At 43.5% G+C, this 27,480-nt stretch overlaps 4 protein-coding genes across 14 annotated transcripts; 3 read left to right on the top strand and 1 right to left on the bottom strand.

Annotated features, from left to right (window-relative positions):
• Nucleotides 1–367: 367 nt before the first annotated feature.
• Nucleotides 368–14,200, top strand: LOC6549504 (voltage-dependent calcium channel subunit alpha-2/delta-3). 5 transcript variants are annotated; one of them, XM_015156157.2, is made up of 23 exons: nt 770–1,288; nt 1,375–1,456; nt 2,330–2,434; nt 2,496–2,772; nt 3,879–4,273; nt 4,505–4,954; nt 5,062–5,202; nt 5,328–5,411; nt 5,761–5,817; nt 8,332–8,412; nt 8,477–8,551; nt 8,620–8,727; nt 8,793–8,864; nt 8,929–9,131; nt 9,194–9,336; nt 9,519–9,575; nt 10,147–10,240; nt 10,787–10,897; nt 10,963–11,081; nt 11,167–11,306; nt 11,363–11,587; nt 11,697–12,239; nt 12,491–14,200. In XM_015156157.2, the coding sequence occupies exons 1-23, from the start codon at nt 1,173–1,175 to the stop codon at nt 12,581–12,583; spliced, it is 3,771 nt and encodes a 1,256-aa protein (XP_015011643.1). In that variant the 5' UTR covers nt 770–1,172; the 3' UTR covers nt 12,584–14,200. The 5 variants fall into 5 exon arrangements, with proteins under 5 accessions (XP_015011642.1, XP_015011643.1, XP_015011645.1 ...); XM_015156158.2 differs by lacking the exon at nt 5,761–5,817 and adding an exon at nt 7,007–7,060 and having other exon boundaries at nt 1,173–1,288; XM_015156156.2 differs by lacking the exon at nt 9,519–9,575 and having other exon boundaries at nt 368–1,288; nt 12,491–12,930.
• A 399-nt stretch (nt 14,201–14,599) lies between these two features.
• Nucleotides 14,600–19,284, bottom strand: LOC6549503 (pre-mRNA-splicing regulator female-lethal(2)D). Of its 3 annotated transcripts, XM_026981219.1 has the most exons (5): nt 18,447–18,464; nt 16,425–16,769; nt 16,098–16,222; nt 15,698–16,031; nt 14,600–15,610 (listed from the first exon to the last, which is right to left on the bottom strand). In XM_026981219.1, the coding sequence occupies exons 3-5, from the start codon at nt 16,185–16,187 to the stop codon at nt 14,805–14,807; spliced, it is 1,230 nt and encodes a 409-aa protein (XP_026837020.1). In that variant the 5' UTR covers nt 16,188–16,222; nt 16,425–16,769; nt 18,447–18,464; the 3' UTR covers nt 14,600–14,804. The 3 variants fall into 3 exon arrangements, with proteins under 3 accessions (XP_026837020.1, XP_001975725.1, XP_026837019.1); XM_001975689.3 differs by lacking the exon at nt 16,425–16,769 and having other exon boundaries at nt 18,447–19,284; XM_026981218.1 differs by lacking the exon at nt 18,447–18,464 and having other exon boundaries at nt 16,425–17,628.
• A 227-nt stretch (nt 19,285–19,511) lies between these two features.
• LOC6549164 lies at nt 19,512–20,321 on the top strand. Its single transcript, XM_001975688.3, has 2 exons — nt 19,512–19,849; nt 19,904–20,321. Exons 1-2 carry the CDS (start codon nt 19,612–19,614, stop codon nt 20,122–20,124), a joined length of 459 nt encoding a protein of 152 aa, XP_001975724.1. The 5' UTR covers nt 19,512–19,611; the 3' UTR covers nt 20,125–20,321.
• Nucleotides 20,322–20,893: 572 nt separating this feature from the next.
• On the top strand, nt 20,894–27,457 carry LOC6549163. 5 transcript variants are annotated; one of them, XM_026981221.1, is made up of 4 exons: nt 20,894–21,134; nt 24,381–24,601; nt 25,213–25,380; nt 25,438–27,457. In XM_026981221.1, exons 2-4 carry the CDS (start codon nt 24,544–24,546, stop codon nt 25,677–25,679), a joined length of 468 nt encoding a protein of 155 aa, XP_026837022.1. In that variant the 5' UTR covers nt 20,894–21,134; nt 24,381–24,543; the 3' UTR covers nt 25,680–27,457. The 5 variants fall into 5 exon arrangements, with proteins under 5 accessions (XP_026837022.1, XP_015011646.1, XP_015011647.1 ...); XM_015156160.2 differs by having other exon boundaries at nt 20,894–21,036; XM_015156161.2 differs by having other exon boundaries at nt 20,894–21,069; nt 25,438–25,970.
• Nucleotides 27,458–27,480: the final 23 nt, after the last annotated feature.

Here is a 27,480-nt window from a genome sequence, read left to right on the forward strand (position 1 = left end):
TTCCTGCACTACGGCCTAGTCTCGAGCTTTACGATATTCAGACGGAATGGAATTGCTAGGGCTTTAGCGTAAGCCCTAAAACTTAAAAGTTTCAACTAACAAAATAAAGATATTCCTTTGGGTCTGTGGAAAAAAGCCCTAACTTTTCATATTTCTTGTTCAAGAATGGTTGGCATATTGCGGAGTCAATGTAGATAACTCAACAAATAAATGTATCTAACCTGTATAGTAACCCAAGTATCTAGAGACAGTTAAAAGAAATGCATTTACCATAAAATTCGTTAACATCCAAGATTAGGAAGAAAGTATATCAAAGAAAGCTTAAATCTGAATATCCTTAAAACGCCACCTGTTGGGCACTTTGGCCAGTGGATTCGAATCCAAGTTATGGCCAACGTGTTCCTTGGCTCCTCGCGCGCTAAGTGCTCCCAGCTGGAAAGCTCCTGCTCCGGCCAACTGTCAGCCTGCGCCAGCTGGAGCAACAGATGCTCGCCCAGCTGGAAGGACACGCACGTCAACATGTTGGAGGCGCAGGCGCGGTGGCAGGTAAACAAACACCTGTGGCACCCGCGACGAGGTAAACAAGTGCGGGGCGCAGAATCGCCAAATGTCAGGGCAGGCGCACTGGACGCCCAGAAGAGTGCGGCGAATGGCCGAAAGGAGGACTCGAGGGTTATCCCTTTCCGGCCAAGGGAGATTGGGATGTTGGGCGACAGAGCTTTAAGCTGGCCCAGAAACGTCACAGAAACGTCAAAACGGCCACGACAGTGTAGAGAGAAAAGTTTTCGCTGGCCAACAACACACACACACGGAAAAGTGCTGGGTCGCGCGAGAAAACTGTGGAAAATTCTATAAAATAATTTGGTAAAAATTCAGCAAATACAATGTACAGTGCTTGAGCGACGGCCAGACTTGAGTAGCATCTGAAGGGATCCAGTGAAGACGCGGGTGGTATGCTACCGGATGGCCAGGGCAGGTGGCCAAAACCGAGCTAACGGGATATGTGGTGCAAACGTGGTGCGTGCGTGCCTGTGAGTGTGTGAGTGCAGCTGCAAAGTAGGCTAAGAAAATCGCATCGCATCGCCTGGTATTTATGTCGCGCTCCCGCTGGATCGACCTCCATCATCAGCAGTTAGTAGATCATTGGACTCCGAGGATAGCGCGGCTCAATCATGGCCTGGTCCCGTCTCCTGGCCTGGTGGCGCCTCTGCTTGGGCCTGCTCTCCGTGTTGGTCTGTTTGGCACCGTGCGTCAATCTGCAGCCAGCCGAGAACATCAACTACAATCTGTGAGTTTTTCTCGCCCCATTTTCCAGGGCATTTTCCCGATTATCCGCCGTAATCAACATTTAACGCCAACATTTTCCACATTCAGCGTTCATTCGTGGGCCGACAAATTGGGCATGGAGCTGTTTCATCTGGGCGATTTCATCACCAGGCGCAAGGAGGTGCAAGAGGTGAGCTGCCGAGAGCATTTTATTGATTTTTCCGCCGCTCCGTTTTCCCCACATTCCACTCCCCCATTTTCCTTGCCTCCCCGCCCCCCATTCCGCTACTTGCGTGTGTGTTTGTTTTCGGTTCTGTTTTTGTGCGCTCCTTGTTGACGTCTCTCTGAGGCTGAGACTTCGGCTCCGAATTTGGGTTAAAGGCCGCCCGAGCGGCAATTATAAAAATTGTAAAGCTCCAGCCAGATGGGAAACTGTGCGGCAGTAGGTCGAAGACCCAATGCTCTCGAAAAGTCTATTCAATTGGTCGTTAATTAAATTCTAATACACCATAATAATACTCTCTTAATTTCTAAACATTAATAATTGACTTCATTGAGGCAGGGAGTAAGCAATGGGGTCAGTAGGTCAATCGCGTATTTATGGTTTGTCAGTTACTTTAGTTTGTTTTCAATTTGTAAGTTTTGTTACCTATTAATTAGCTATCACTTTATAAAGAAAATAATTGCAATAGTTTAGAGTTATAGTTTGGAATCCTTTATATATGGTGGTTCTTTCTAGAGTAGGGTATCCAAATAGGCCATGCGAGGTCAGTTTGCTGTCCGGCACAGCTGGTAATTTATTTTTAGGCAGCGCAATCGGATTTACAAATTAAATGTTTCTGCCCCACGAGTTGTAGCCGTACTGGTGCCAACTGCTTATGATATTACATATGCATGTGAATGGGTTTGTCTATAGGCCCTCGGGGGCCTCTAAGCGTGCTTAGCAGGGTGGTTCCGCTTATAATTTCTGGGCTCACGTACTTGTGGGATGGCAATGGGTTGGTGGAATAATCCAATTTTTGCTCTAACACTCGGCTAACAAATGTGGTTGGTTTTTAAACAGAGTTTCAAGGATGCAAAGGTCGTTTCGCGCAACGGCGCCTCTATCGTCGATTCGATGGCCAAGGAAATCGAAATGATGATGGACCTGAAAGTCAGTGCAGTGAGGGTAAGTAAATCGACGCACTAATAGACAAGGAAATCCTCTTGAACAACGATATCATCCCTAGCGAATCATGGACACGGCTGAGAACACGGCGTTGTCGCACCAGAACGACATGGCGGACAAGATGTTCTCGTATTACAGTGCCAAGGAGATGCTGGAGCCCGGCGATCCTGTGCCGCCCATTCCCACCCCGGCGCCCGACATGGATAAGGATATAGGCGAGCCGCTGATCTACGTCCAGCCGAAGGTGGTGGTGCTGGAACCGCGTCCGGAATTCCACAACACTCCGGTCAACTTCAGCGTCAGCTCGGTCCACGTGCCAGTCAATGTGTTCGATCGAGGTTTGGAATGATTATCATCATTGTAATCCGTATATCTCTTTTCTCCGCTCTACACCTGTCTCTCTCACTCTCTGTATTTCTCTCTCTTTTGCTCTGTGTAATGTAACTGAATTTGCCGCCTTTGTGTGTTGTTTTTATGCAACGACCCTGTTCTAATTGCTATGCGATCGAGTTTGGGGACTTATAACTTTTAGGGATCATTTAAGTCCAGATATAAGATACAAACGTTTTTATTAAGCATTAATATAAACATTAATTTGAAAACTATCATATAAGATCATATAAATGGAAGGGCTAAGAAACAATTTGGATATCGTTTTGATATCGTATCCTTGCTATAAAATTACACGAAAGCTCCAGACTCGATCACCAGGGTTGCATTCAATGCTTTCAAGTCGAACATGAGCATAAAACCAACGTCACACTCTTTGTCTCTGTCTAGCTGCCAAAAAGTAGAGCCTTGATACCGCCTCTAGCTAGCTCGCTCACTCGCTCCTTAGCTTTTTTCTAGCCCGCTTGACCGTAAAATTAGTTGTTTTTTTTTGTATGCCATATAAGCTTTACACCGTAATATAAAATTGATGGTTTCAAGCCGTAAGCTGCGCCTCCCTAATCATTTCGTTCCGATTTCCAAACTGCTTGCGTCAATGCGTGCGAGGAACGCGGGCACGCGCCAAGCAGCGCATTGTGCCGCCCGGCCCACCCACCGTACCTAATGAGCCGCCGACCTTGACCTTTGGCGAGGATCCCACCCGGCCGCAGGCGGTGCAATGCGAACGTTGGCGACGCGCTCGCGTTTTGCGCCAGGGAATGCTCAAATTTTGCTATACAAACTTAATAGCGAATGCTCCGACACACGCGGAATGCTTGCCAAAAACCGTATAACAACCAACTTGTGCCACCAGAACACACACCTGAAAAAAACAATAAGACAAATACCCGAGCCCGTTAAATTAAAGCTAGGATTAAGTGCACACGTCAGCAGATGAGGAGTACTAATCGTGTTTCTTGCAAAATTCTTCCCGTTTCTTTCGACACAACCCGAAAACAAAACCCAACACAAAATCCATACAATTAACACGCGAATACATGATAACACGACACAGCACCGGATGTGATAAAAGCAATTCAGTGGTCGGAGAATTTGGATCAGATATTCCGTGACAATTACAAAAACGATCCGACATTGTCGTGGCAATTCTTTGGCAGTTCGACTGGCTTTATGCGTCAATTCCCTGCATCGAAGTGGCGAAAGGACGTACCGGTCGATCTATACGATTGCCGATTACGCTCCTGGTACATGGAGGCGGCGACGAGTCCGAAGGATATTGTTATCCTGATGGATGGATCCGGTTCAATGTTGGGACAGAGGCTAGATATCGCAAAGCATGTTGTCAAAACGATACTCGATACATTAGGTACAAATGACTTTGTGAACATCTTCACCTTTGATAAGGAAGTGAGCCCAGTCGTCCCATGTTTCGAAGACACACTGATTCAAGTATATATCGATTCTGTTTATGTTTATTAAATTTCTCTTGATTTAACGCATATTTGATTTCTTCTATCCCCACAAAAACAAAAAAACAAAATTACGAACATCACCACCAAATCCGAAATCTCAAAAAAACAACACACTCAATTGATGCCACCGAATACGAATACCAAACACCAACCAACCAACCAACCATCGAAATCCCACAAAAACACATCCGATACTCATCACATCCAGGCCAATCTGGGCAACATACGCGAACTGAAAGAAGGGATTGATCTGTTTAGACCCAAATCGATCGCCAATTATACCGCTGCATTGACAAAGGCATTCGAGCTATTGGAAGAGACCAAGTTGAGTTCGCGCGGGGCGCAGTGCAATCAGGCGATCATGATCATTGGCGACGGGGCGCCGGAGAACAATCGCGAGGTCTTCGAGTTGCACAATTGGCGGGACCCGCCGTACAAGCCGGTCCGTGTGTTCACCTACCTCATTGGCAAGGAGGTGGCCAATTGGGATGATATACGGTGGATGGCGTGCGAGAATCAGGGCTACTACGTCCACCTCAGCGAAACCGCCGAGGTGCGCGAGATGGTCTTGAATTACATACCGGTTATGGCCAGGCCGCTCGTCCTGGGCAGGCACGATCATCCGGTGATTTGGTCGCAGGTCTATGCGGACATCGAGGTGGGTAGTGTCCCCAAAGCAAGGGGTGCCAGTCCGCCCCCCTTCCAGCCCCCCTTATCGGTTAGCAATGTTTTTCCCCCAAACAAAATACCCTCTTATGTGCCTAGGACACGAAACTATCCGATCATCTGTGGGACATCAACCAGTGCGAGCACCAGAAGGCCGATGTCCTCGAGTATTGGCAGGTGCAGGGCCGGATGCTGGAGCCCAGCGAAATGCACCGCCGGAAGTACAGAAGGATGAAGGAGGTGAGTTCCGATCCTCATTACGAGTTCACAAATATCTAAGTACATTAAGTAGTCCTTCTTCAGCTAATTGGAGTGTCTAACTGTGCTATATAGCTTATAAACGTATCTTAATTTTTCTTGGACAGACCTGGAACCAGCCAGTGGACTCGAATGTGTACCAGTTCATGACCACCGTATCGATGCCCATCTACGATCGTCGCGAGAATGCGGTAAGTGAAACTGACCAAAAATCGATCGAATCCCCTGGCGCGGGGGAGGCCTATCGAATCAAACCGAATCAAGCGAGTTAGCACTGCCAAATTCTTAGCGGAAATGAGAGAAATAACACTGAAATCAGAATCAGCAGCCGCCGAAGCAGCGCCGAATTCATTTTGCCCCCAAACTCATTACGATCGAAGCAAGAAATCGAAATACAGCAATCCAATCTGAACCTATCTATGTAACAACTCACTTTATACTACTACTACTACTACTACTGTATTAATAATTTATGCGTTATATATATATAAAACACAACTACCTACTACTACTACCAAACTATACACAACTATACCACAGAATATCACCGAAGAAGTTTTAATAAATGAAGCACTCTGGGAATTGCAAACACGTGAGGTACAAACTATAATGCCAAATTCTAACAAATAACAATCAAAATCAAACTTAATAAATTTCGAACGAAATTTTGCGTATAACGTATTTACTGCCCTTGATTGAAGTTTTATATACGCCAATTAATTGCATTTCGTATTGAGCTCTACCTATATACTCGTATATACATTATCCGTATATATATATATATACATATATATCAAATAAAGTAAACGATTTGTTATACTTTGCGCTACATACATGCATACCTAATCCATATTTAACCGATATATAATATAACTAACTATACTATAACTCGTATATAAATCTAGCTAATATGGTCTAGGACCATGGCATTCTTTAGCAACCTTTTGACATTATAGTTGACCACGTACTGGGTTCAACCCACAAAATCGAAACCAAATCCAAAAGTATTCTCATGTAATAACGAAATCAATTCGAATTGGTCCAGTATTTATCGATATATAGATATTGATTTTCTTTATATAACCGTACTCGTAATATTATGATACTTATTATAAACAATTATCGAATTATAGCTATGCCTAGTTGATTACTTAACGTATAAATAGAACATTTTATCTAGCATTTTGAGTAGTAGAATTTTCCATTTGTTGTTTTAACCAAGAAAGATTGGGTTGAGCCGCGATCGTCTAGACTCTGTATTAATATAGTGCTAATTGGTAGTCCCGCCCTCTCCAAAAATTTTGAAATTAAAAAAAAAAAGAAAAGAAAAAAAAAACACCCCACCCGCTCCCCTAACAAATAAATGTTAGAACCCATTGATGTTTAGTAAGTACAATCATTGACAAAGCCAAAAGCAACCAAAATCGGAGTAATCCTAGGCTACTGCTGAGGACCTATAGAGCACACAAGAACAACCACAACAGATCAACTTCTAAATATAAATATAAACTCAAGACACATCTCTGTGCCTCCCAAGCGAGAGGACCCGATTCCGCTGGAGTTTTTATACCCTTCTGCTGGACAGGATATGCATTCGTACGAGGATGTAGATGGTAGGGCCCAGATCAGATAGGATGGCAGGATAATTAAAAGCACCCCGCCGCCGCGCTTCCCGCCCACCGACACCGCCACGCCTCCAAGTCCACCCGCCCCTAGAATAACCCTACTTAAGTTGCTTTCGTTCCTAGAAATTGATTTATTAAATACTACAAATACGAATTCACAGCTCATTAATCTAACGACCGATATAAATCCGGCTGCGAAAATAAACCTTCAAGTTGTGAGTAAATTGTATCTAAATCAAAATTCAAAACCAAAACCAAAACCAACAGCAAAATCTAATGCAAAAGCTCATCCTAAATTTTCCACTTTCGTTTGTCTAAGCCGCATGCGTGACTTGATCGAAATTGTTTGTTGCCTTTTGATTTCCACCTGATTTTATTGAGCACTGAGAAAATTTGACACCCTAATTTCCCTACGTTTTTGTATTGCCTATTATCCATGCCACCAAAACCCCACCTCCAGCTACGATGCAATATGATTATGATTTAATTAGCCAGTCCGATCAAGTGCTTGGTACTAACCCGAATGATTTATTTCTGCAATCCTAGACTAAGAACTCTCCGGCACTTTTTCTCTCTCTGTAACTGTGTGTGTAAAGCTTCGCTGAACGGCCACTTCAAAACTGAACGATAGCTGATCGAACTCCTTGTATGTCCTTACCTCCTGTAGCTCTTTATCTCTTCGGCATTTGGTATCTTGTAGATTTCCTGCCACCGCCCAAAATGATATTGTGAAGGGTATAAAAACTGTGAAAATGTACACACTGCCAAACACCGAGACACCAACAACGCAAACAAACACGCACAACTGTACTTCTTTGCGAAGAAGGCCCCTCCACACGTGTAAACAGCTTCTTTCACACATTTTCAGTTCACAACCTCCCCCGAAAACCCGATTTTTTATACGAATATTGTAAATTACACTCTCTGTCCATATTGTTTTACGGTTCTGCGAACCTTCTTCTGATCTTCAACAAGATTTTATTTCAACATTTTGTTTTACACTGCCTCCCAAAACTCAACGCTCTCATACGCTCTTAGTACTACTCTGCTAGCCATGTAATTAGCCGCTAAAACAGAAAAACGCTTAACTAAATTCTTTGTAAACATCAATACAAGAAAACAAAATGCAAAAAAAAAATAACAATAATAATATACAAATCTTTGAAATCGACTTTCTTGACTGTACTCGTAAGTTCTTGCGTAGTAACGATGCTTCTCATATTTGCATTCGACATTGTTTCCGTTTTTGATTTACATCTTTGTATCTTACTTTGAGATGCCTTAAGGCGTTTTGTACTAGCAATGCCATTTATCGAATTCAAATTTCAAATTCATTTTCCAGTATTTGATTAACATGCAAAACCAAAAATTAACTACCATTCTCTGTACTTGTAAAATTTAAAGTCCAACTTGTGTATATGTTTCGTTTTCACTCACTTGACCCGACACCTCTCTAAATATATATCTCAAAACTTCTCACGCACAGACAAGGATTGCGAATATATTGGGCGTGGCCGGCACGGATGTGCCCATCAATGAAATCAAAAAGCTGCTGTCGCCGTTCGCGGTAAGTTGGGATTGCTAGGATCCTAAACATAAATATATCTCATTTAATCCACTTCTATGCTTAGCTCGGCGTGAATGGCTATGCGTTTATAGTAACCAACAATGGTTATGTACTATTCCATCCAGACTTTCGTCCAATTGTAAGTGACATCCCTTCGAAATGCTTGGCATAAAAGGCTTGGAATAATTCTTGGCTTTTCAATTCCAGTTCCAAGGCTACATATTAAAGCCAGCATACAATAGCGTTGACATGATTGAAGTCGAGCTATTGGATGACGATCGACCCGCCAGAGACTTTAATCCAGTGCTGATGACGGTAAGCCTCCTTGAAGACTTCCTCAAAGTTTTTCGATAACATACGTTGTATTCCTTATTCAACAGATAAGAGATTCTATAATCAATCAGTCGACAGGCAGCAAATGGATGTTGGTCAAAAATCATTTCGATGAAATGGTAAGAGTTATGCATACTAAGTTATATTAGTTAGATTCTGATGTATGTTCTTATAAATCTACAGAAACGGGTGGCACGCATAAAGCGACAATACTACTGGACGGCCATCAAGAAGACCCCCTTTACTCTGGTAATTTCCTATCCGGAGCAATACGGCGTGAGTCACATGGACATCCGAGCTGACCAGGAGATCCATCGCATAAGCATAAAGGGCACCAACTTGCGCAGCGTTTTCAGTGGCAAGCGGTGGAAAATACATCCCGACTGGTGAGCTGGCAGCAATGTAATGAAGTTGTGCTCAAGCCAATAAGGCTATATGATCTTTTCAGGCTATTTTGCAAGCACAGCAACAGGACATTCAAAACGCCAGAGATCGAACTGCTGTACTTTCTCGAGCGTATGTCTGAGCCTGGCTGGCGATGGCCGGGAAGTCGGAGTGCAATGCCCCCGGAGCACGCGGCCGCCATGTTCTGTAAGTATAGGGTAGCCCACACGTCCACTTCCGGTTAGATCCATTTCCGATACTCGTACTCGAATCGATCGCTTCGATAAGCCGCCGCTTTCCCAGACTCTGTTATGCGTTTTTGTGTTCGATGTGCGATGTGCGATGTGCGAAATTACGATTGCGATTTCAATGTTCATGCAAATTCACAGCTAACAACTCATCAACCGGCCGTTATCCATCAATCAATGAAAAAGAAAGCTACTATTGTGAGTAACGAATATCAAAAGTCATCTTAGTCACAGTTGTGCACCCACGAAAATTACAGATTAACCACACTCAGTCGCACTCAGTAGCACCGTTCTCATTTCCGACCTACGCACCTGCACATCCGCCGGAAATGCCCGATAATTGTAGTCTGATCCCAGCTCATCTTCAAAACTCCAGACCCAAATTCCCCTGCGAATGTGAATGAGTGAATTCTTCAGAATTCCTCATATAATTAAGCATCGATCGCAGCTATGGATCGAAATGGAGGCTTGCAGATTTAAAGGGCAACACCAAATTGATTGGGCCACTAAAAACCCCCATTACTTCTATAAGTTATAATTTGAATTAGCCAGTAGTTTCTGTAGTTAGCTGCGGAATTTGCACTCAAATCGTTGCATGTCACAGAGGACTTTCTCATTGTTTATGTATTATCCAAACACTATGCCCACACCAAGCTAAATGTTGCAATAATGGTTGAAGAACTAGAGCCAGTCATGCCACTGCAACCATTATCTAACCATGTTGCCCGCTCCTTTTGGATTCCTTTGACGCTGTCCATTTGATTTTCAGGCGATCGGCAGCTGATGCAGGCCCTGGTCTTCGATGCCCGGGTCACCGGGTGGTTCTCCAACAATACCAGCTTCAACTCCAAGGACGACAAGGGGTAAGTGCCGAGGAGCGAGGCTCTTGGGGATTGGCTTTGAGCCAATGCTAGGCTTGACTCGTCAGACACCTTCAGTACAGTCAACGCCATGCACTCGAGTTTACGCACCGGAAATGCAGCACATATTAACCGTTTTTTATTTCTGTGTACGCCTTCTTTTCTCACTTTTATTTGCATTTTATACCGATTCTTTGTGTCGTCCTTGTCGCTGTCGCTGAATGTCTTTCTCATATTGAATTTTTGCACCCACCACTCTAATACAACTCTACTTTATTAAATATGTATTTGAACTCTTGAATATCTCCTCAACGTGATACCACAAAACATATTTGCCTCTCCATTATGAAATACCAATACCAATCCATTCAAACAAATCTAGCACAAGCGCATCAAGCCCAATAGCTGTTCTAATGGGTTTGCTGCCAAGGTAAACCACAATCAATTTACTTCAATACTCAGTCCTGTTAACTAGTCTAAGTCCAGCTCATTGCTATTTGCCACATTAAGTTGTCCGGCTCTTCTAACCTAATGCATCTGTTTGCACAGAAACGAATTCAAGCAGCGTTTTGGCGTCACCGTCGCCTTCTTGGCCACCCACAGTGGCCTCACCCGCTGGCATGAGTTCCACTCGAATGCTGCCGAGGAATCCGGAGTCGGGTGAGTCGGGGCGACCCCCATGCACTTTTGACTGGAATTTAAGCTAATGGCAGTGCCACATGCAGCGAGACTTTTAGCCAAAACAACACGCGGGCCATCGATGAGATTTGGTACAAACGCGCCGTGGACCAACATTTTGTGCGGGAGGAGAGCTTCGTTTACTCCGTGCCCTTCGATGCGGGTGGTAAGTTGAGCTGTTGAGCTGTTGAACTGTGCATTATAGCACATTATAGTTAGCACTATAATCATGCTGGACTTCCCAACTGCAGAGAGCAACTCAGAGATCCTGGTGACCGCCAGCCATGCCGTCTTCCACAATGAGGGCGGCAAGACCGCGCCGGCGGCTGTTGTGGGCTTCCAGTTTCAGCACTCGGCGCTGTACAAACTCTTCCACAACATCACCGGCAATGTGGGTTAGACCATCTTACATTAGGAAGCTTATTTATAATCGGTATATGTGTGTAGGCCTGTGCCGTGGATGACAAAGACTGCTATATACTGGACAACAATGGCTATGTGATCATTTCGACGAGGGTCCACGAGACGGGTCGCTTCTTTGGCGAGGTGAACGGAGCGATAATGAAGCGTCTGCTGGAGGAGAATGTCTACACACAGGTCACCGTCTACGATTACCAGGCGGTGTGCTTCGAGTCCAAGAACGATAACAACGCCTCCAGCATGCTGCTATCGGTAGGACTGGTTAACTGGAACGCATAGATCCCAAGTGTCAAGCCTAGTTTATTCCCAACTTATCCAGCATAATCCCATCCAGCGCATTCTAATAGCACTTCTCTTGCAGCCCCTGTTCCATCTGCTGCGCGTGGGCAAATGGCTGCTGCATACGGCGCTGTGGTATATTGTACAACTGTTGCAGTGGGCGCCCGGAGTGTCCAGCCACTATGCGGACATGTACGGCGACTCCAACGACACGGAGCCACCGCCGCCAGAGCCGCATCCGGAGCACCATGCCCGCAACGGCAATGGGCATGGGAAGAAGGACGATGACCTCTGGCTGCGCTACTTGACGCTCCATCGCACCCGGCTCAAGCCGTGCGACATGAAGCGCGAACTGTACACGCTGTTCAACGAGAAGGACAACGTTGTCTACAATATGACAGCCCATGCATGTGAGCGGCCATTTGTCGTCCTGCCCATCCCGTTCAGCAACCTCATCCTGCTGGTCATCGACCAGCTCTGCCCCCGGGACGGCTCCGTCGTCCTCACGGTCAATCCGCAGCCGATCGACTACCATCTGTCGGTCAACGACTCGCTGGCCTGCTACAAGCAGGCTCGGGAGTTCAATCGCATGCGACCCCACAGCTGCATCAGCCGGCACGCGAACGTAAGTCCTTCGGGGTCCTTGGGGCTCCTGGAAATCAGGCAATCAAGTTGGTTAGCGGCAGGGGAAGGTGCTTCATAAACCAGTATATTGGGGGTTCCAAAATCTATTTTTACCACAGCTACATATGTGCTTTTCTATAATTATTTAATAGCCTTTAATCAGAAAGCTGTGAAGTACCCTTCCCCAGTTGCAACCGACAAATTTGGGAGTCACCTTGACCACCTAACTTCACTTTCCCATTCCCATTCCAGGAGAGCGGCATCAAGCTGTGCGGAAAGGCCTGCTCCGTGTACGCGAACCTGGGGCTGCTGCTCCTCTGCCACATACTGAGTCGCTGGCTGTAACGGCGGCCGATGGGTTTAGCTTAGATCTAGGCAATATGTTTTTGTATTATATACGAAGGGCAATCCAGGAGGTGGTACATTTTTTACTCTAACGCTTGAGCGCAGTTCAATATTTTTGGTCACCTAGAGAAACTTTTCCAAATTAGTTCTTAAGTAGCTAAATACGAGTATTCGTATCCGTATCCGTATCCGCGTCCGAAACCGGAACCGGATGCGCATCAGCGAACGCGGACAGTGTGTGCCGCCTATGACGGACTGGGCGCAGGGCTTAGTGTAGACCTTCCAATAGACAGGACAAAAGTATATTTACTGCATAAACATATGAATATATATATATTGTATAACTGAAAATTCCAACAACGGCCTTAAACGACTTGCAACCTTCAAGTAAGCTGAATGCAAAGCGCTGTCATCCAGGCGACACAACTTATGGCACACACTGTACCCAATGCCGACTACTGCCCATGGTTATGTGTGTGAGTGATTGCACGGATGTAGGGTGTGCGTGTGTGCGTGTGTGCGTGTGCATGTGTGAGAGTTAGTCCTAATGTAAGAAGGCCACATTTGTAAGTAACACCTAGCTACGAGTTTATGTTTAAAGAACGGATCAAGAAACCTATCGGTAAAGGCGAATAATGGAACCATTTAATTATATATACACAGTCATACGATAATACGATATATACCTACGAGTACGCCCGGTACTGTACATGCTAACTAATTTAAGTAGCTTTTGTATATTTGCTTAGCCTAGCCCAGAGATAAACTAACCGACAGTTCAGCCTCGGAGCCTTGGAAAACGACATACTTTTTATAGACATTCGTTCGAAGATGTTGTATGCCACTCAAGAACAACAAAGCAAACAAATTACGAAGCGAAAATGAAAATGAAATATGAGTAATGAAAAAAGAAACCGATCTAAATGCATTGTTTTTATATATACACTGATGATGACGATACCTAGCATTACCCACAAGTACCTACATATATGAGAAATACTTTTTATTACTAACTACTTGATACGAGCCACAGAACTGAGCCGAGACGATGTCAGAGACGATTGAGTAAAAGCAGCAGCATCTAGCGGCTAAATTATTAATAATACTACACTTAAACATTGACTAGTTGAAATTTACCATGAAAAACTATCGTACATCTAGACAAACTCTCCTCCGATCGGAGCCGAAATCGCTAAGCTTTAGCCCCACATGTCCCCATGGTAGTGTAATCAACTTGTGCCATTCGAACTGCCTAGAATTTGTTATTAACTATTTAATATGGAACTCCAGAGCGCCGTTTCAGATGCGACTATCTGGAAATCGGAATGTCCGTTCGCCCTCTCGCAGGTTGTTTCACTCCCTATATTCATTTTGTACATTTCGATTGAAAGTAGAGTAAAGCAAATATCAAACTATACCAAGCTTGCAGGCCTCCTCACCAGAACATTTAGCCCGATCTCAAGTTTAAACTCTCCTCACAAACGAACGAAACAAAAGAAACAAACACATTCGCTGGCAGCCACAATTGTACTACATACATAAACATATTTCGAATTCAATCAAATACAAGTAAAACCATTTGTCTAATGTGCTAAAAGAAGAAACTGATAATAAACACAAAATAATTTCGAAAATCAAAATCTCAGCGAGTGTTTTGCTGGGCGGGCAATGAAAGGAGGGACTCTGGTTTTTTGAAATATTTGTTATGCTTAACAATTTATTTTAACACAATTTTATATTATTTTACACAACTTTCATAGTATTACAAAAATGCCTTAAGTTGATAATTAAAACCTAATTTTGCTAAATGACAAGTTCTCTTTTGCCCACGCTTTCTTTTCAGCTTTTTCAGTAGATGCAGTGGCTTAAAAAACATAAATAGTGTATCAGTTTTAGCATAATCATTTAGCTTGATCATATTATTGTAGATATATGTGCTGAAGTGGTACACAGTTCTACATAATGTATTTCGTATGTATAGCAGTGAATTCTAAATAATTCGCGAATTATGTATGCCTACGCCGCATGGAAACGAAATAATAAACGTATTTTACAAGACAATGTGTAAAAAAATTAAGAATCTAATAGATAGGTTAGAATTACAAAATGAAGTCTCTCTCTGTTCTGAAATCTCAATTCACAAAAGTAAACGTCAGGAATTAACGGTCAATATGACGACTCATAAGGAGTGCACCCTTTTTGGAAAAAGGTTCGCCAGCGCTTAGGTGGAGTAGTCGACTGCTCCGCTGCCGTTTTGCTGCATGCGGACGGATCGACGACGGGTCAGAATGCGGCCCGGTGCCGCCAAAGCAAGTGGATCACCGCAGCCGTCAACTGGGACTACCACTGGCAATCCCGTTTCAGTATTGCTGGTATTAGCCGCCGCAGCGGCAGCAGCCTCTTCGCTGGCCATTCCGGCGACAGCGTTGTCCAGGATCATCGGCACAACCACTGGCGTCGTCACGTGCTGATGATCATCCTCCAGCTGTGAGTTACGACGCGTAGTAATGCCTCGCAGCTTGGACTTTTTGGGCGGCAGAGTTCGTGGGGCGATAACTTCCCTAATTGGCGGTGCTTCCTGGACGTTATTTCCTAATGGGGTGGGCGTCGGCACCACCACAACCGTTGGAGGGGTCTCCTCCTCTTGGTAGTTCCGCTTGCGGGCTAATCGCGCTGCATTTCCATTCATATTGCTGCAATCATCCGCTGGTGGTAACTGTGGCACGGCTGCGATCTGTTCGTTGTTAGTATTGCCATTGTAACAGTCCGGATTCGTTGGGTTATTCGCCATGCAAGCGTCCTCATGAATGGTCTCCAGCTTGGATATCGTCTTGTTGGTGCCACCGTTGGTGGCAACCGTTGGAGCCACAACCTCATCCTTGGTGCCAAGCTGTTTCAACTGGGTGTTCTCCTTCTCAAGCGTTTGTATGCGATCGCGTGTGGTCTTTAGTTCTTGCTGCAGAAATAAAATGGTGCTCTGCATGCCCTCCACATCCTCGTCCAGCTCCTGCAGGAAGTCGTCCAACTCTAAAGGGTGAAGAAGTTTATATTAGCTCGTGTTTTATTTATTTATCTATAAGTTCCGATTCCAATCCTGATTGAGGTTTAACCTACCCGATTGCGATTTCTTGACCTCTTCGCTGAAGCTCTTCTGCATGGCCAGTTCGGTCTCCAGCTTCGCCAGCCTGCCGTTGGAAGTCATCTTGCCCAGCTCCTCGTTTTCCTGGTAGAGCAGACGGCACTTGGCCATCAGGCGCTTGCCGGTGTTGGAGTCCGGCGTGAATTTCCAGGCGGACAGCTCGTTCTGGGTCTCCTCCAGCTTGGCCTTGGTGGCCTTCAGCTCCTTCTTGAGCCGCTCGAACAGGAGATTGACCGCAGGATCGAGCAGGGCAGTGCGCAAGGCCAGGGCAGTTGGCGCCTGTTGGGCCTTGTACTCGGCAATTTGGCTCTGAAGGGGATGAGATGAACTGCATTAGTATTTGAGGAACTTGTGTAGAGCGAGGCGAATACCCACCACATAGTCCTGGAACTCCTGCTCCTTGTTGGCCAGCCGTCGCATGAGGATCTTCTCGCGTCGCTGGGCATCCGCGCATTGCTGACCCATGCGAACCTGTTCCAGCTTGAGATTCTCGATCTCATCTGCGAATCGAAGGATAGGGAGGATTAGCTATTGAGGTCTAGAGAACGGGCGTTCCAAGCTGAGAGAGCCACTGATTTTTTTTTTGGTTCGCACACGAGATATAACAGTATCGTACTATATATACATATATTTTTTACAAGTTCTTAATGGGCAAGGCAAAGTGTTTGTTTTTTTTATGTGGAACTTAATACGAAATCATACCAATGCGTTGCAATCATTCGTGTAAGTTCGTGACATGGTCGGTGGAAAAGGCCGCATCCCGTCGTCAATCTCTGGCTGATAATGATATTGATATTGATTTTGATTCGATGCGAGGGTCACAACTTGAACCACTTGAACTTGGACACGATATCGATGTCGGTATCGATTTCGGTTTTGATTTCGATTTCTTCGTTATCTCTGGCATTATCATTGGCACTTGAATAACTTGAACACCTGCCATTATTTGCATTTTGATTTCTTGCATTTGCTTATGCATTTGCATTTGCATCGAACTTGATTGGCAATTGAATTTGAATCTTCGCGGCATTTTCGAACTTGCATACACTGTGGAAAACAACGACGACTGATTGGTATACATATTTTTTTGTGGCAAAACTGAAAATATTTTTGAAAAACACTTGCAAAAAACTCGACGCACACACAATGGGCTTTCGGAAGCTTTTTCGTATGCCTATGCATGTATATACGTATGTATGCATGGTTTTCAAAAGCTTTTCCCCTTCTCTTTTTTGCGGCATTTTCGAACACTCTTTTGTCATACAAAAAGTTTATTGACTTTGCTGTATTTTTTGTTGTATTTGTTGTGCAAACACGTATGTATATTACTTCGTATTTGTATTTACTTAGCGGAACAATTATTTTTGTATTTATATATACTATTTGGCGGAGGCAAACAAATGTGTGCATGTGTGTGTGTCCCACATTGCATGTTAATTGAGTGATTGTCGACCAATTAAGCGTTTAAAAATCAATTAAGTTAACTTATCAATTGCGAATATCCACACACACACACACTCACATGCATGTTCGCCGTATTTTGGCGCCATTTATTTAAACATTTGTATTTGTTGAACACACGAGGCAATGTTTTTTTATTATTTTGACGTTCACTTCTTCGGCACACTTTCAACAGAAAAACAATTTGGACTTTATTTTCACTTTGGTTATGCACTGTCACATATTAAGTGGATTATTCAATATGATTATTATTTAGGCGCGACAAAAAGGAGCGAGAGCGAGTGTGAAGAGAGAGAGATAGAGAAAGAGAGAGATGGATCCAGGGGGCGGGTCAGGGGGCGCAGACACGTTGGCTCTCTTCTCTTCTTCTCCTCTCCACTTCTCTGCTTCTTCTTCTTCTGCGGGCACGTAGGCAAACGAAAAGTGGACGCAAAACGAAAACTGTACACCACAAAAGCGACGAAAAACGAGGAAAATCTTCGATTGGGATTCTTTGCTATTATTACTTGATATGTATATATTATATATTCAATTGATGTTATTATTATGTTATGTTATTATTAAGATTATATAAAATCTTAAAGTTAATTGCAAATCCTTATCTTCTTCGTTATTTATTTTATTGCTTTTTAGTTAAGTGCTATTACTTTCAATTTTAAAGCTTAGTGCCGCTTACTGGTTATAATTGGTTACGATACTCATTGAATCAATGATTATTTAACTCATATTTTAGATAGTTCTGTTGCACAACACTTTGTAAGCACTTGATAACTTAAGGCTTCAGTTGCCTTTCAACTTAGTTCATATATTTAGGTATTATGGATTATTTTATTTATTGTCCTTAGAACGCACTTTCACTACATTGACGGTTTTCTCGAGGTGGTGTTTAAAAAAATAACTTAAAAGTTAACCAAAACGCCGCTGAAAGAATGTTCGTTGCAAAGAGTGTTCGCTTCGATTCGATTCACATAATATACGTTGAGTTCTTTTCCGAGTGTTTTTCATAAACATATTCAAATGGCACAAAAAAAACCCAAATGGAGTGGGGGGTGGGGGGAGGGGCAGAAATAAACTAAATAACTACATTTACTTGATGGTTTTCTTGCATTATTTATACAATTTACACAGAGTCAACACTTTGGATCGTGGTTTTTCTTTCTTTTCGTATTCGTATTCGAAACGAGTATGTATGTATATAGGGGGTGTTATATAGATCAGATAGATCTCTGATCAGATAGCAGTGTACCAAAATGTGCAAAATACCTTCGAGCAAGCGCTGTCGCTGTTCGGCGGCTGCAACAGCCTCTGCAACAGCTGCTGCATGTTGCTGCTGCTGCTGTTGTTGCTGCTGCTGCTGCTGTTGTTGCTGCTGCTGCAAGTGTTGTTGCTGATGTTGCTGCTGCTGCTGCTCCTGATGGTGATGATGGTGCGGATGCGGATGGTGATGATGATGGTGGTGCGACGACGACGACGTTGTGTCCTCCAAGCCGGAAGGCGTTGGGGAGGCGGGGCCGCCACTGGCCCCACTATTTTGGCTGCTGTTTATGATATTTAGGTTTTGCTCGTATTTGGTCGGGGGCATTTTGTCGTAACTGTTCATCAAGGGTCTTTGATCGTCCATAGTCATTGCAGCGACACTCATTACTTGGGTATTAAAACGCTGTGCTTGTTGTTGTTGTTGTGGGTCCTTTGCTGGCGTTGTTGTTGTGGTTGCTTTTCATAGGGGCCGCTCGCTCGCTCACACACACGCACGCACGCACGCAAACACACAGACGCTCTCACCCTCTCCTACAGAGCACACACACACGCACCCACACGCACGCACACACAGGCAAGCTCTCGCTCACACCAATGGCGACGCGTATTGCGAACGTTTTGCAAAACGTCGATTTCGCGTACTTTTCGCGCTTGCTCAACGCTCAATTAATGATTTATCGCTGGATTGTTCTTTGATTCACACTTTTCGTATGTTTTCGGTCGGTTGGGCTCACTTTTACGGCGTTATTTCTTAAATTTTCTACGCTGCGAGCTGCTTTCTCGTTTGCTGCTGTTAACTGTTGTTCACAATCCAACATGGCGTCGCTGGAAAATACCATCGTCACGAATGCATCCCTGGGGTGTGAGGCTCGGATAAAGGCCAGCAGAGACTCAATCCACTTGTGTTCACACTGCCGCGAGATGTAAATTTGAGTTTATAATTATTAGTTAGAAAATTGGTTTACTTTCAAAATTACACTGATCTTTCTTTCTTACGGCTACCTCAAAGATTCAGCATCCAATACCAAGGCCATTTAAATCGTTATAAGTTATTATGAACAATCAAACATTAGTGAGAAAGATGTATTTTACGATGCTTTTTTAAGAGATACATAGGGGTCACACTGGTCGACTGTTTTGGAAATTGTTTTTATTTTCGAAACGCAAAAACATGGCAGAATGCACTAATGTACAGGTGAAACTGGAGCAGCAAAACATCAAGGAGCGCCTGAATCTGCACGTCAAGCGGCGCCTGCAGCAGGATGCGGATAATCCCATCGAGAGTCCCGAACTGTTGCCCACTGATGCGAATGCCAAACGCAGCAAGGCGAAAGATGTTCCAAAAACGAGAAAACCCTACCAAAAGCGCACAGACAAACCGAAAACAGAGACGACCAAGTGCAAGAAAGGTATTTAACTTGATTTGGCAAGAGCTTTCCCCCCAATACATTGATCTTCTTCAGTGGGCCCATTGGGCAGTCCGGCGGGCGAGGCGGATGCCTTGGATGACCAGGAAACGGAGGGCTTTTCCCCGGAGGCAGCGGATGGCAAATCCTCGAGACGAGATGGCTGCAAAAACGCCGACGTTCTAAACATGGTCCTGAACGTTAAGAAACGCATTATTATGCAGGATCCTGAGGTGCAGGCCTTCTGGACCGAAATCACGAATTGCATCAAGGGCTGAAAACTCGACTGGGGTCATAAATCATTAGAAAATGGAATCGCTGTTGAGGACTTCACTTGAAGTCGCTGTGTAATATAAATATCTTATATTAAGGTTACTGTACAAATGTACGGGCAGGTCAATAAAATAGGTGTTAGTCCAGATATAGTTGAAATAGTATCCATACTTGTAAGTTTGTTTACGAATAATGCGCGCAATGGAATTTTTGATTAAACGCGAGCTGTAAATGAAGCACTTACAGCTGCTCAATATGCTGTGAAGTAGTAGTCACTATTATATAATATTGTAATGTAGACCTAAATTGCCAAATTATTCAAAATCGCTGGGTTTTGGGTTAGGGGTTGTTATCTTCAGTTTCAGCTTGATGAAACCAACTTTGTAAATTAATTTGTGTTCGTTGTGAACAAACTGAGAACAATACAAGTAATAGTTTAAGTTTAGTTTTAGTAGGTTTAACGAGTTACGATACTAGAAATGAAAACATTATATTAAAAATGTTTTGTATTTTGTAGAAGCACTTTAAGTGCCAAGTAAAAATATTGTGACATTTATAACATGAACTTATTTTTAAGATGTTCTTCAGGATACTAATACTCAATCAGTAATTTGAAATATGAGTGTTGAAGCTAGATTTTTTAAAATACTTAAAAATTATTCCGGAATAAAAAATAATTGTATAAAACGTGAGAATTGCCAGGGTGTCCAGTGCGCAGTCTCTCTCTCGGGGAATTCTCCCTCTCTAGAGAAACGCTTCGGCGGAAATCTCGCCGGCCTGCGGACAGCTGCGGATTTGGCGGAGCGCTCAGAAAGAATTTCACCGTGTTTGGGGTTGCATCTACCGCGTCGCGTGACCGCATCAGAGTCCACAGCAAGTAAAAGGAGGCCCTTGGCATCACAAATCGAGCATTTCAAGTACGAATTCGAGTGTTTTTTGAGACCGGAAAGGTAGCTGGAAAAACTAGAGACCAGTGCAAAGTGGCGAAAAGTCGCGATTCTGGGCGAAGCGGACTGTAAGCCGTGTTAGATAATCCCGCTTCAGTGGCGCGGTTCGCTATCGATTTAACTTTTTTCGCTTGGTTTTTCTCAAAAGGGCGCTCGTGCCCCCTCTCTTTCGCTCGTTCTCAGGGTGACTGGCTCTCGCTCTCTCTCTCCCCCTCTCTCTCACTCATTCGATCTACCTCTCTTTCGCACTCGGCCGCTTTGACTTTGTGCTTCGTCCTTGCGAGAGAATTTGCACTGGAATCGCACTTAAATCCGCCCACCCCCGGGAACCCTTCGCCCCCAACCGTTCCACCCACTACCCAACCACCACCCATCACCCACCACCCATTTTCTGAGCCCTTTTTCTCTGGCATCCGCTTTTCTTTTCGCTTTTCATTTGGGGGCCCTTTCATTTCCACTTCGGTGTCATCAGCTTGAAATAGTTCGAGAGCCAGGAAAATAGCGAATGTCTCCACTCTTACGTAAATAAATGGAAAAGAAAAGAAAATTGCACCGAAAGGGAAACTTGCGGAAAACTATTGAAAACACACGTGGGGGTCCTGGGGCATTATATAACAGCCCAAGTAAAAGTGAAAAGTGACTTCAAAGTGAAGCAGAAACACAGTGCATAAGTGATTACAAAACAAGTTGCCTGCGCAAATGGACCGTCAGTAGAAGAGAGTGTGCCAATAAAACTGAATAGCTGCGGATATAAGCCAGATAAACAGCACAATACCTAATCCTAAGCGGGCTAATTAGCTGCTGGCCAAGTTCATAAGCCAGCAAGCAGCCCTGGATCCCTGGATCCCTGAATGCCCTAATCCTCGAGGTCTCCGAAAGGCATTACACAACAAAAGTGCAGACCCAAGCCCCCCGTTGAATTTACCTGTGCCACCTGAGTAATTTTCCCATGCCACTTGTTCCGCTCGCGTTGTTGTTTTTTTTGTTGTTGTTGCTGGGTAGCTCGTTCCATTTCTTTAATGGCTAAATCGATATGCCAGATTCGTGCTTCTGCCAATTGTCTGGGCTCTTACATAACAACAAAAAGAAGCAGCTGAAGGAAAGGCCCACAGCCGCAGGATGGGAACTCAAAACATTTCCCGCAGGAAATGCCACAAGACGGAGACGAACGGACAGTGGAAAATAGGAGAAAAAACCATCGAGGGGGGGAGCGGAATGGGGAGGGGTGGTGGCTGAAAAGTGGGCTAGAACAGCACCTGAACTGGGTCAGTTATTGAATTTTCCGAGGGCGGAAGAGGCAGGGTGTTGCATGTCCTGCGAACTGCGAAATGCAGCCGAACAACGACTGCTGATGATGGGCGACTAACATGAAACCAGGCCCACTCAATCAAGCCACCCACCATATATCATCATCATACATGTGCATATATAGATATCAAATATGGCCTGCCGATTGCAACTCTTCCTGTTCCTGGCCCGTCACTTGCCAGCTGCCAGTTGCCAGTTGCCAGTTTCCAGTTGACCAACAACCAGAAGCAGACATTCTGTGGGGATTGAGTGGCCGACATGACAACGGCCCCATGGCTACCATATTGATTGGCTCCTCGTTCGCTCGGCACTCAGACGTCTTGCATGCACGGCTGTGTATCCTCAGCCGGATGGATACCTGTGTTCGTGTGCCAGAAACCCAAATCTTGCTGGCCAGCACGGGGCGTATGCGTAATATTCCTTGCCCTGCTCACCACGACTGCCCCGAATATTGTTGGAGTGGGCTCCCAACTGCAGTGCTCTAGAATCTAGAATCTATGGCTTCAGTGCATTGCACTTTTCCCGATTACGTGCCATTGGGGCGAAGGGGGCTTGACTGGGGCCCAAATGGCCAACGAACTGCAGGCAGTCCCGGAAATGGGATGACAATGTAATTACTTGAGTGGCCAGGAAATTGGCTGTTTAAGCCCAAAGTGAAGTCACAGCGGGCCTCCAAAAGGGGGGTCTAAAATGGGGTCTAAAAGGGGTTTTAAAATTGGGCCTAAAGGGGGTAACTTTGGGTCCACTTAGTCTCGATCAATATTTGGAAGTAGTTAGGCTATAGGGAAGTTCAATGAGCTCTTTGGGTAGTAAACAAATTAGGTAATTTAAACTGTTCATTGTGATAAAGTTTATTAATGTGCCTGACATTGAACAATATAGAAAACTTCAGAAAATTATAGATTATATTTATTACTTATTTATAAGTTTATTACGGCTGCCAGACAAAAAGAAACGAGTTATACACTTAATGCTCTTAAAGCCCTAAATATTCTAACTAGCTAGTTTCATACATTTTATTTAATACTTTTAAATGCTTATATAAAGAGTAGTAGCATTGTTAAACAATATAATCAGATTTGGGGACAATCCCGTAAGCAGAGCCCCAACAAAGCCTTTTCAATAAAAAAAAGGAAAAGGAAAATAGATTGAACCGACAATCGGAGGAAAATGGAAAATGGGTATGGGGATGGAATGCCCAGTGAAACCACTTGGCCACAAATCGCAAACGTGGGCTAAACTATTAAAAGCCCCCCGGGGGGTGGGGGGCAGATTATAGGAAGGTGGGGTTTTTGGATGGGCGGTACGTATTGGTAGTTTGTTACCTAGCTACCGAGTACCGTTAGCAATTACCCACCATCCGGAAAAAATGGGAAAAACTGCCACTGCTGGGTGGGAAAATCAATTGGCAGGTGGGCGGAAAAGAGGAGGCGGGGCTGCAGCTGTAGCTGCATTCGAGCAATCATTGCAATCCAATTAAATGGACAGTCGATCCCAAGACAAGAAGAAATAATAAAAAAAAAAACAAAAAACATGGGTGAAAATTGGAAAACAACAACTTAACGACGCAAGTAGCGCGTCGTTCGAATGCGTTCCACATGGGATCCACTAGCTCACTAATTGGGTCGCTAGAGGGCGCGCGTCATCGGTGAGCGAGAAAGAGAGAGAGCGAGTGCTTGTTGTTCACGGAGAGGATGGAGTTGGTGGTGCGAAAGAGGCGGAATCACTCTAGTTGCATTGCGCCGTCGCCCTGCCGTCCCTTTCACCCCCCCTCATCGCTTCCTTCCAAAATGCATCTCCTCTTCCTCCTTCTTTCCGCTGCGTCCCACTTTCTGTTTTTGCCTCTTTCGCTTTGGCTCTTCTCTCCTTTTGGATTTATTTTCGCCACGGCGATTTTCACTTTTCATTGCAGTCGTCTAATATACAACAAAATCGGCGAACGTCATCGGGTTATTAGGAAATGCGCACAAATGACTGCTTAACTTATACAAATTCCTTTTGTTTAGGCTAATATGCTGATGTAGCAGCGATTCAGTGCGCAAATTGTCCAACGAAAGGGAATTCGCCAGAGAAACAAGTTGTTGCTCCAGCCGCCGGGCAGAGAAAAAGTGCAAACATCAACTTAAAACGCAAGCAAAACTAATTGAAATCAAACCAAATTCATACGAAATGTCGCCATTCATGGAGAAGACGTTGTTGTTGTTAGGCGTGCTCTGCTGCATACAAGGTAAGCCAAAGCCTCAAAGTTTATGCAATGCAAAAAAACATACACACACACATGCGTGTGTGCAGCCCGCACACACACACACGCACACACAGACTCACACACACTGACGCAGCTCGAAGCCCTGACATTTGGCTTTATACAAATGCACTTTATGCCATACATGCCATACATAAATGCCAAGTTGTATATTTACATAGGACTTACAGTGCAAACTAACAGATACCCATCATGTTTGGCTCTAGCTTTTAAGTTCTATTATCGCATTTGTTCATATTCAAAGCAATTATAAATGTTCGAATAAATATAAGTATTAAATCGTTCAATGCCAATTCACAAAATGCAAAATTTAATCGTTAATCCCATTTTAGCCTCAATATGTACGTATGTAAATTCAAGCTTTTAAACGTCATCTCCAAACAAAGTGGTTTAAGCCAACTTAGAGATACTTTAATAGGATTATATAGATATAAGTGACGATAGGTAGATAATCAGCTTTCAACAAAATCTTACATAAGTCCTAAATGTTGTCCAGTTGTTAGTTAATATAAACTTGTAGATACATTGTGTAGATACTACCTGTTATATTTTTAATAAATAACTAATATTTGCAGTGACCACTGCCCTGATGTGCTACGACTGCAACAGCGAGTTCGATCCCCGCTGCGGCGATCCCTTCGAGCCGTACTCCATTGGCGAGGTGAACTGCAGCAAACAGGAGCCGCTGGAGCACCTGAAGGACAAGTACAAGCCCACCCTGTGCCGCAAAACCGTGCAAAAGAGTAGGTTCCAAATGGCAACCCCAAAAGTCATTAGCTAATGGTATACTTGCTCCATAGTTTACGGGAAGACCCGGATCGTGCGAGGATGCGGATACATCCCAGACGAGAACACCGACAACAAGTGCGTGAGACGCTCGGGAACCCACGACGTGGCCGCCATCTACTGCTCCTGCACCAAGGATCTGTGCAACGGAGCCAACTCGAATGCTGGCCAGTGGATGATGCTGCCCCTCGTCCTGGCTGCCGGATTGGCGCTCCTGCTGAACTCGAGGCACACAATACGATTCCAGAGCTCGTAAATTGGGCTCGAACTAGCATTTCACTGCGTACACCTGTACTTATCGTTTTCGAGTTTGTTTTTAGTGGTTTTTCGATTCAGTTCTGCAGTTGATGCTCATTTAAATGCATAATTTACTTTAATATATATCATTTAATGTGTTCGTAAGCGTAAAACTAATAAGAATAATACGGAAATTAACCTAAATTATATGTTCGCATGCATTATATAAAACAGCAGGATTAAATTGAAAATGGTAACACACACTTTTGGGGGCAGTAATAAAAGAACCTTTTTAAGCCTTTGTTCGAAATTAATTTTAAAATACAGAAAAACTGCCAGTAAATGTCTCCGCCTAAAAAATTCAACCGTCGACCCTAAAAAAAAAGTCCTTAGTAAGAAATGCAGATCCATGATCTACTACGTAAGTCGTAACCCAAAATAACTCAAAATCAGCGACGTAGGAATACCTTTTTGCATGAGATCGAGCGATAAAGGGTTTTCTTACTCAAAATTTGGGGATTTATTTATGAAAACTCCGTTCTCTTTTGTTTTTACAAATATTTAAATTTTAGTTTGTAACTGGGTGAATCTTTAAAGGCTTGCCCTTCAAGAAACCTGAAAGTGCAAATTTTAAAGATGAACATCTATCTTTGCGAGAAATTCTTTGCAGTAAAGAGGATTATTTGATTATTTTGTGTCAGGTATATATGGGGATTCTATCAACCACCTCTGGTAAGGAAATCCATGCTATCATTTTGTTTTTAAGCTTTTGTTCGGAGTACTAGTCTCAATACTTAGCAATTGAACAGTTTTGTGTAATTGAAGAAAATAAATGGGGAAGGGCATCCTCAAAGGCAAACCCTATATGAAACCGATTAGTGCAAGTTCTAAGGATGAACACCTATCTTTACGGCAAAGAAATTGCAATAATTTGTATTCATAACTCATTTAAAAGCAGAAAATCAATTTTCGTAACGAGGAAATGATAAGAGTAGCATTGAAATTTATACAGAGTAAATAAATGAAACCAAAGGAGAATCCAATCCATCAAATACTAAATACGAGAAGGGAATAGTAAAGTTTGTCCATCATAAGCTTCATGAAAACTAAGCCATACTATACAGCCATGATCCCTAAGAAACATTTTCAACGGATTTCCACGAAATTCTGGCGGAAGTGGAGCTGCTAGCATGGCTGATATACATAAATCTTCCTAATACTTTAGACGGAAAGTGCATAAACATTTTGATTTGTGTCCCCAATACAATTCTAACACAAAACCGAGGTACAGTCAACACAAAGCATTGCAAGATATTAATAAACAGAAACACTAGCCAACATATAAAAACCAGTTACAAACACATCATTTTGTGTAGAAAACAAAAACAAAGATATATATATACATATATATATATATATATATATACATGAAAAATTGCATAAATTATATAACATTATATTTATTTAGTTAAATATTATTAAGAATTATATGGAAAGATAATAAGATAAATACAGAGAGAAGCGAGAGCATATGTAGATAAACCTAACTAATTTTAATTTATAAAATGATAACAAACACTAGCCGTTGTATCGTAATAGTCGAAAAATAAGAGAATAATTAAATGGCGAAAAAGAAGGAAATTTAAAATCAATACCCCATTAACTAGTCGCAGTACTTAAGGTTCCACAACCAAACCGATTATGATGGATAATTTCGATTTTGTTCTGCATCTGAAGCGATTTTCCAAGGAAGTACCCAAACAAAACTATTGCAACTCAAGCACATCCAAAAAAAAAACAAAAAAAAAAAAACGAAAACA

Source organism: Drosophila erecta, unplaced genomic scaffold, assembly GCF_003286155.1.
Source record: "Drosophila erecta strain 14021-0224.00,06,07 unplaced genomic scaffold, DereRS2 tig00000092-arrow-pilon, whole genome shotgun sequence".
Lineage (NCBI taxonomy): Eukaryota > Metazoa > Arthropoda > Insecta > Diptera > Drosophilidae > Drosophila > Drosophila erecta.

Coding starts and splice junctions, on each gene's coding strand:
- LOC6549503 (XM_001975689.3), bottom strand. CDS start 18,825: ATGAGTGTCGCTGCAATGACTATGGACGATCAAAGACCCTTGATGAAC. Junction 16,223..18,446: donor GCGACAGCGCTTGCTCGAAG/GTATTTTGCACA, acceptor TTCGATTCGCAG/ATGAGATCGAGAATCTCAAG. Junction 15,611..15,697: donor GGTCAAGAAATCGCAATCGG/GTAGGTTAAACC, acceptor TTCACCCTTTAG/AGTTGGACGACTTCCTGCAG.
- LOC6549163 (XM_026981221.1), top strand. CDS start 24,544: ATGTCGCCATTCATGGAGAAGACGTTGTTGTTGTTAGGCGTGCTCTGC. Junction 24,602..25,212: donor CGTGCTCTGCTGCATACAAG/GTAAGCCAAAGC, acceptor TAATATTTGCAG/TGACCACTGCCCTGATGTGC. Junction 25,381..25,437: donor CCGCAAAACCGTGCAAAAGA/GTAGGTTCCAAA, acceptor CTTGCTCCATAG/TTTACGGGAAGACCCGGATC.
- LOC6549504 (XM_015156157.2), top strand. CDS start 1,173: ATGGCCTGGTCCCGTCTCCTGGCCTGGTGGCGCCTCTGCTTGGGCCTG. Junction 2,773..3,878: donor AGTCAATGTGTTCGATCGAG/GTTTGGAATGAT, acceptor AACACGACACAG/CACCGGATGTGATAAAAGCA. Junction 8,728..8,792: donor TTAATCCAGTGCTGATGACG/GTAAGCCTCCTT, acceptor CTTATTCAACAG/ATAAGAGATTCTATAATCAA.
- LOC6549164 (XM_001975688.3), top strand. CDS start 19,612: ATGGCAGAATGCACTAATGTACAGGTGAAACTGGAGCAGCAAAACATC. Junction 19,850..19,903: donor GACGACCAAGTGCAAGAAAG/GTATTTAACTTG, acceptor GATCTTCTTCAG/TGGGCCCATTGGGCAGTCCG.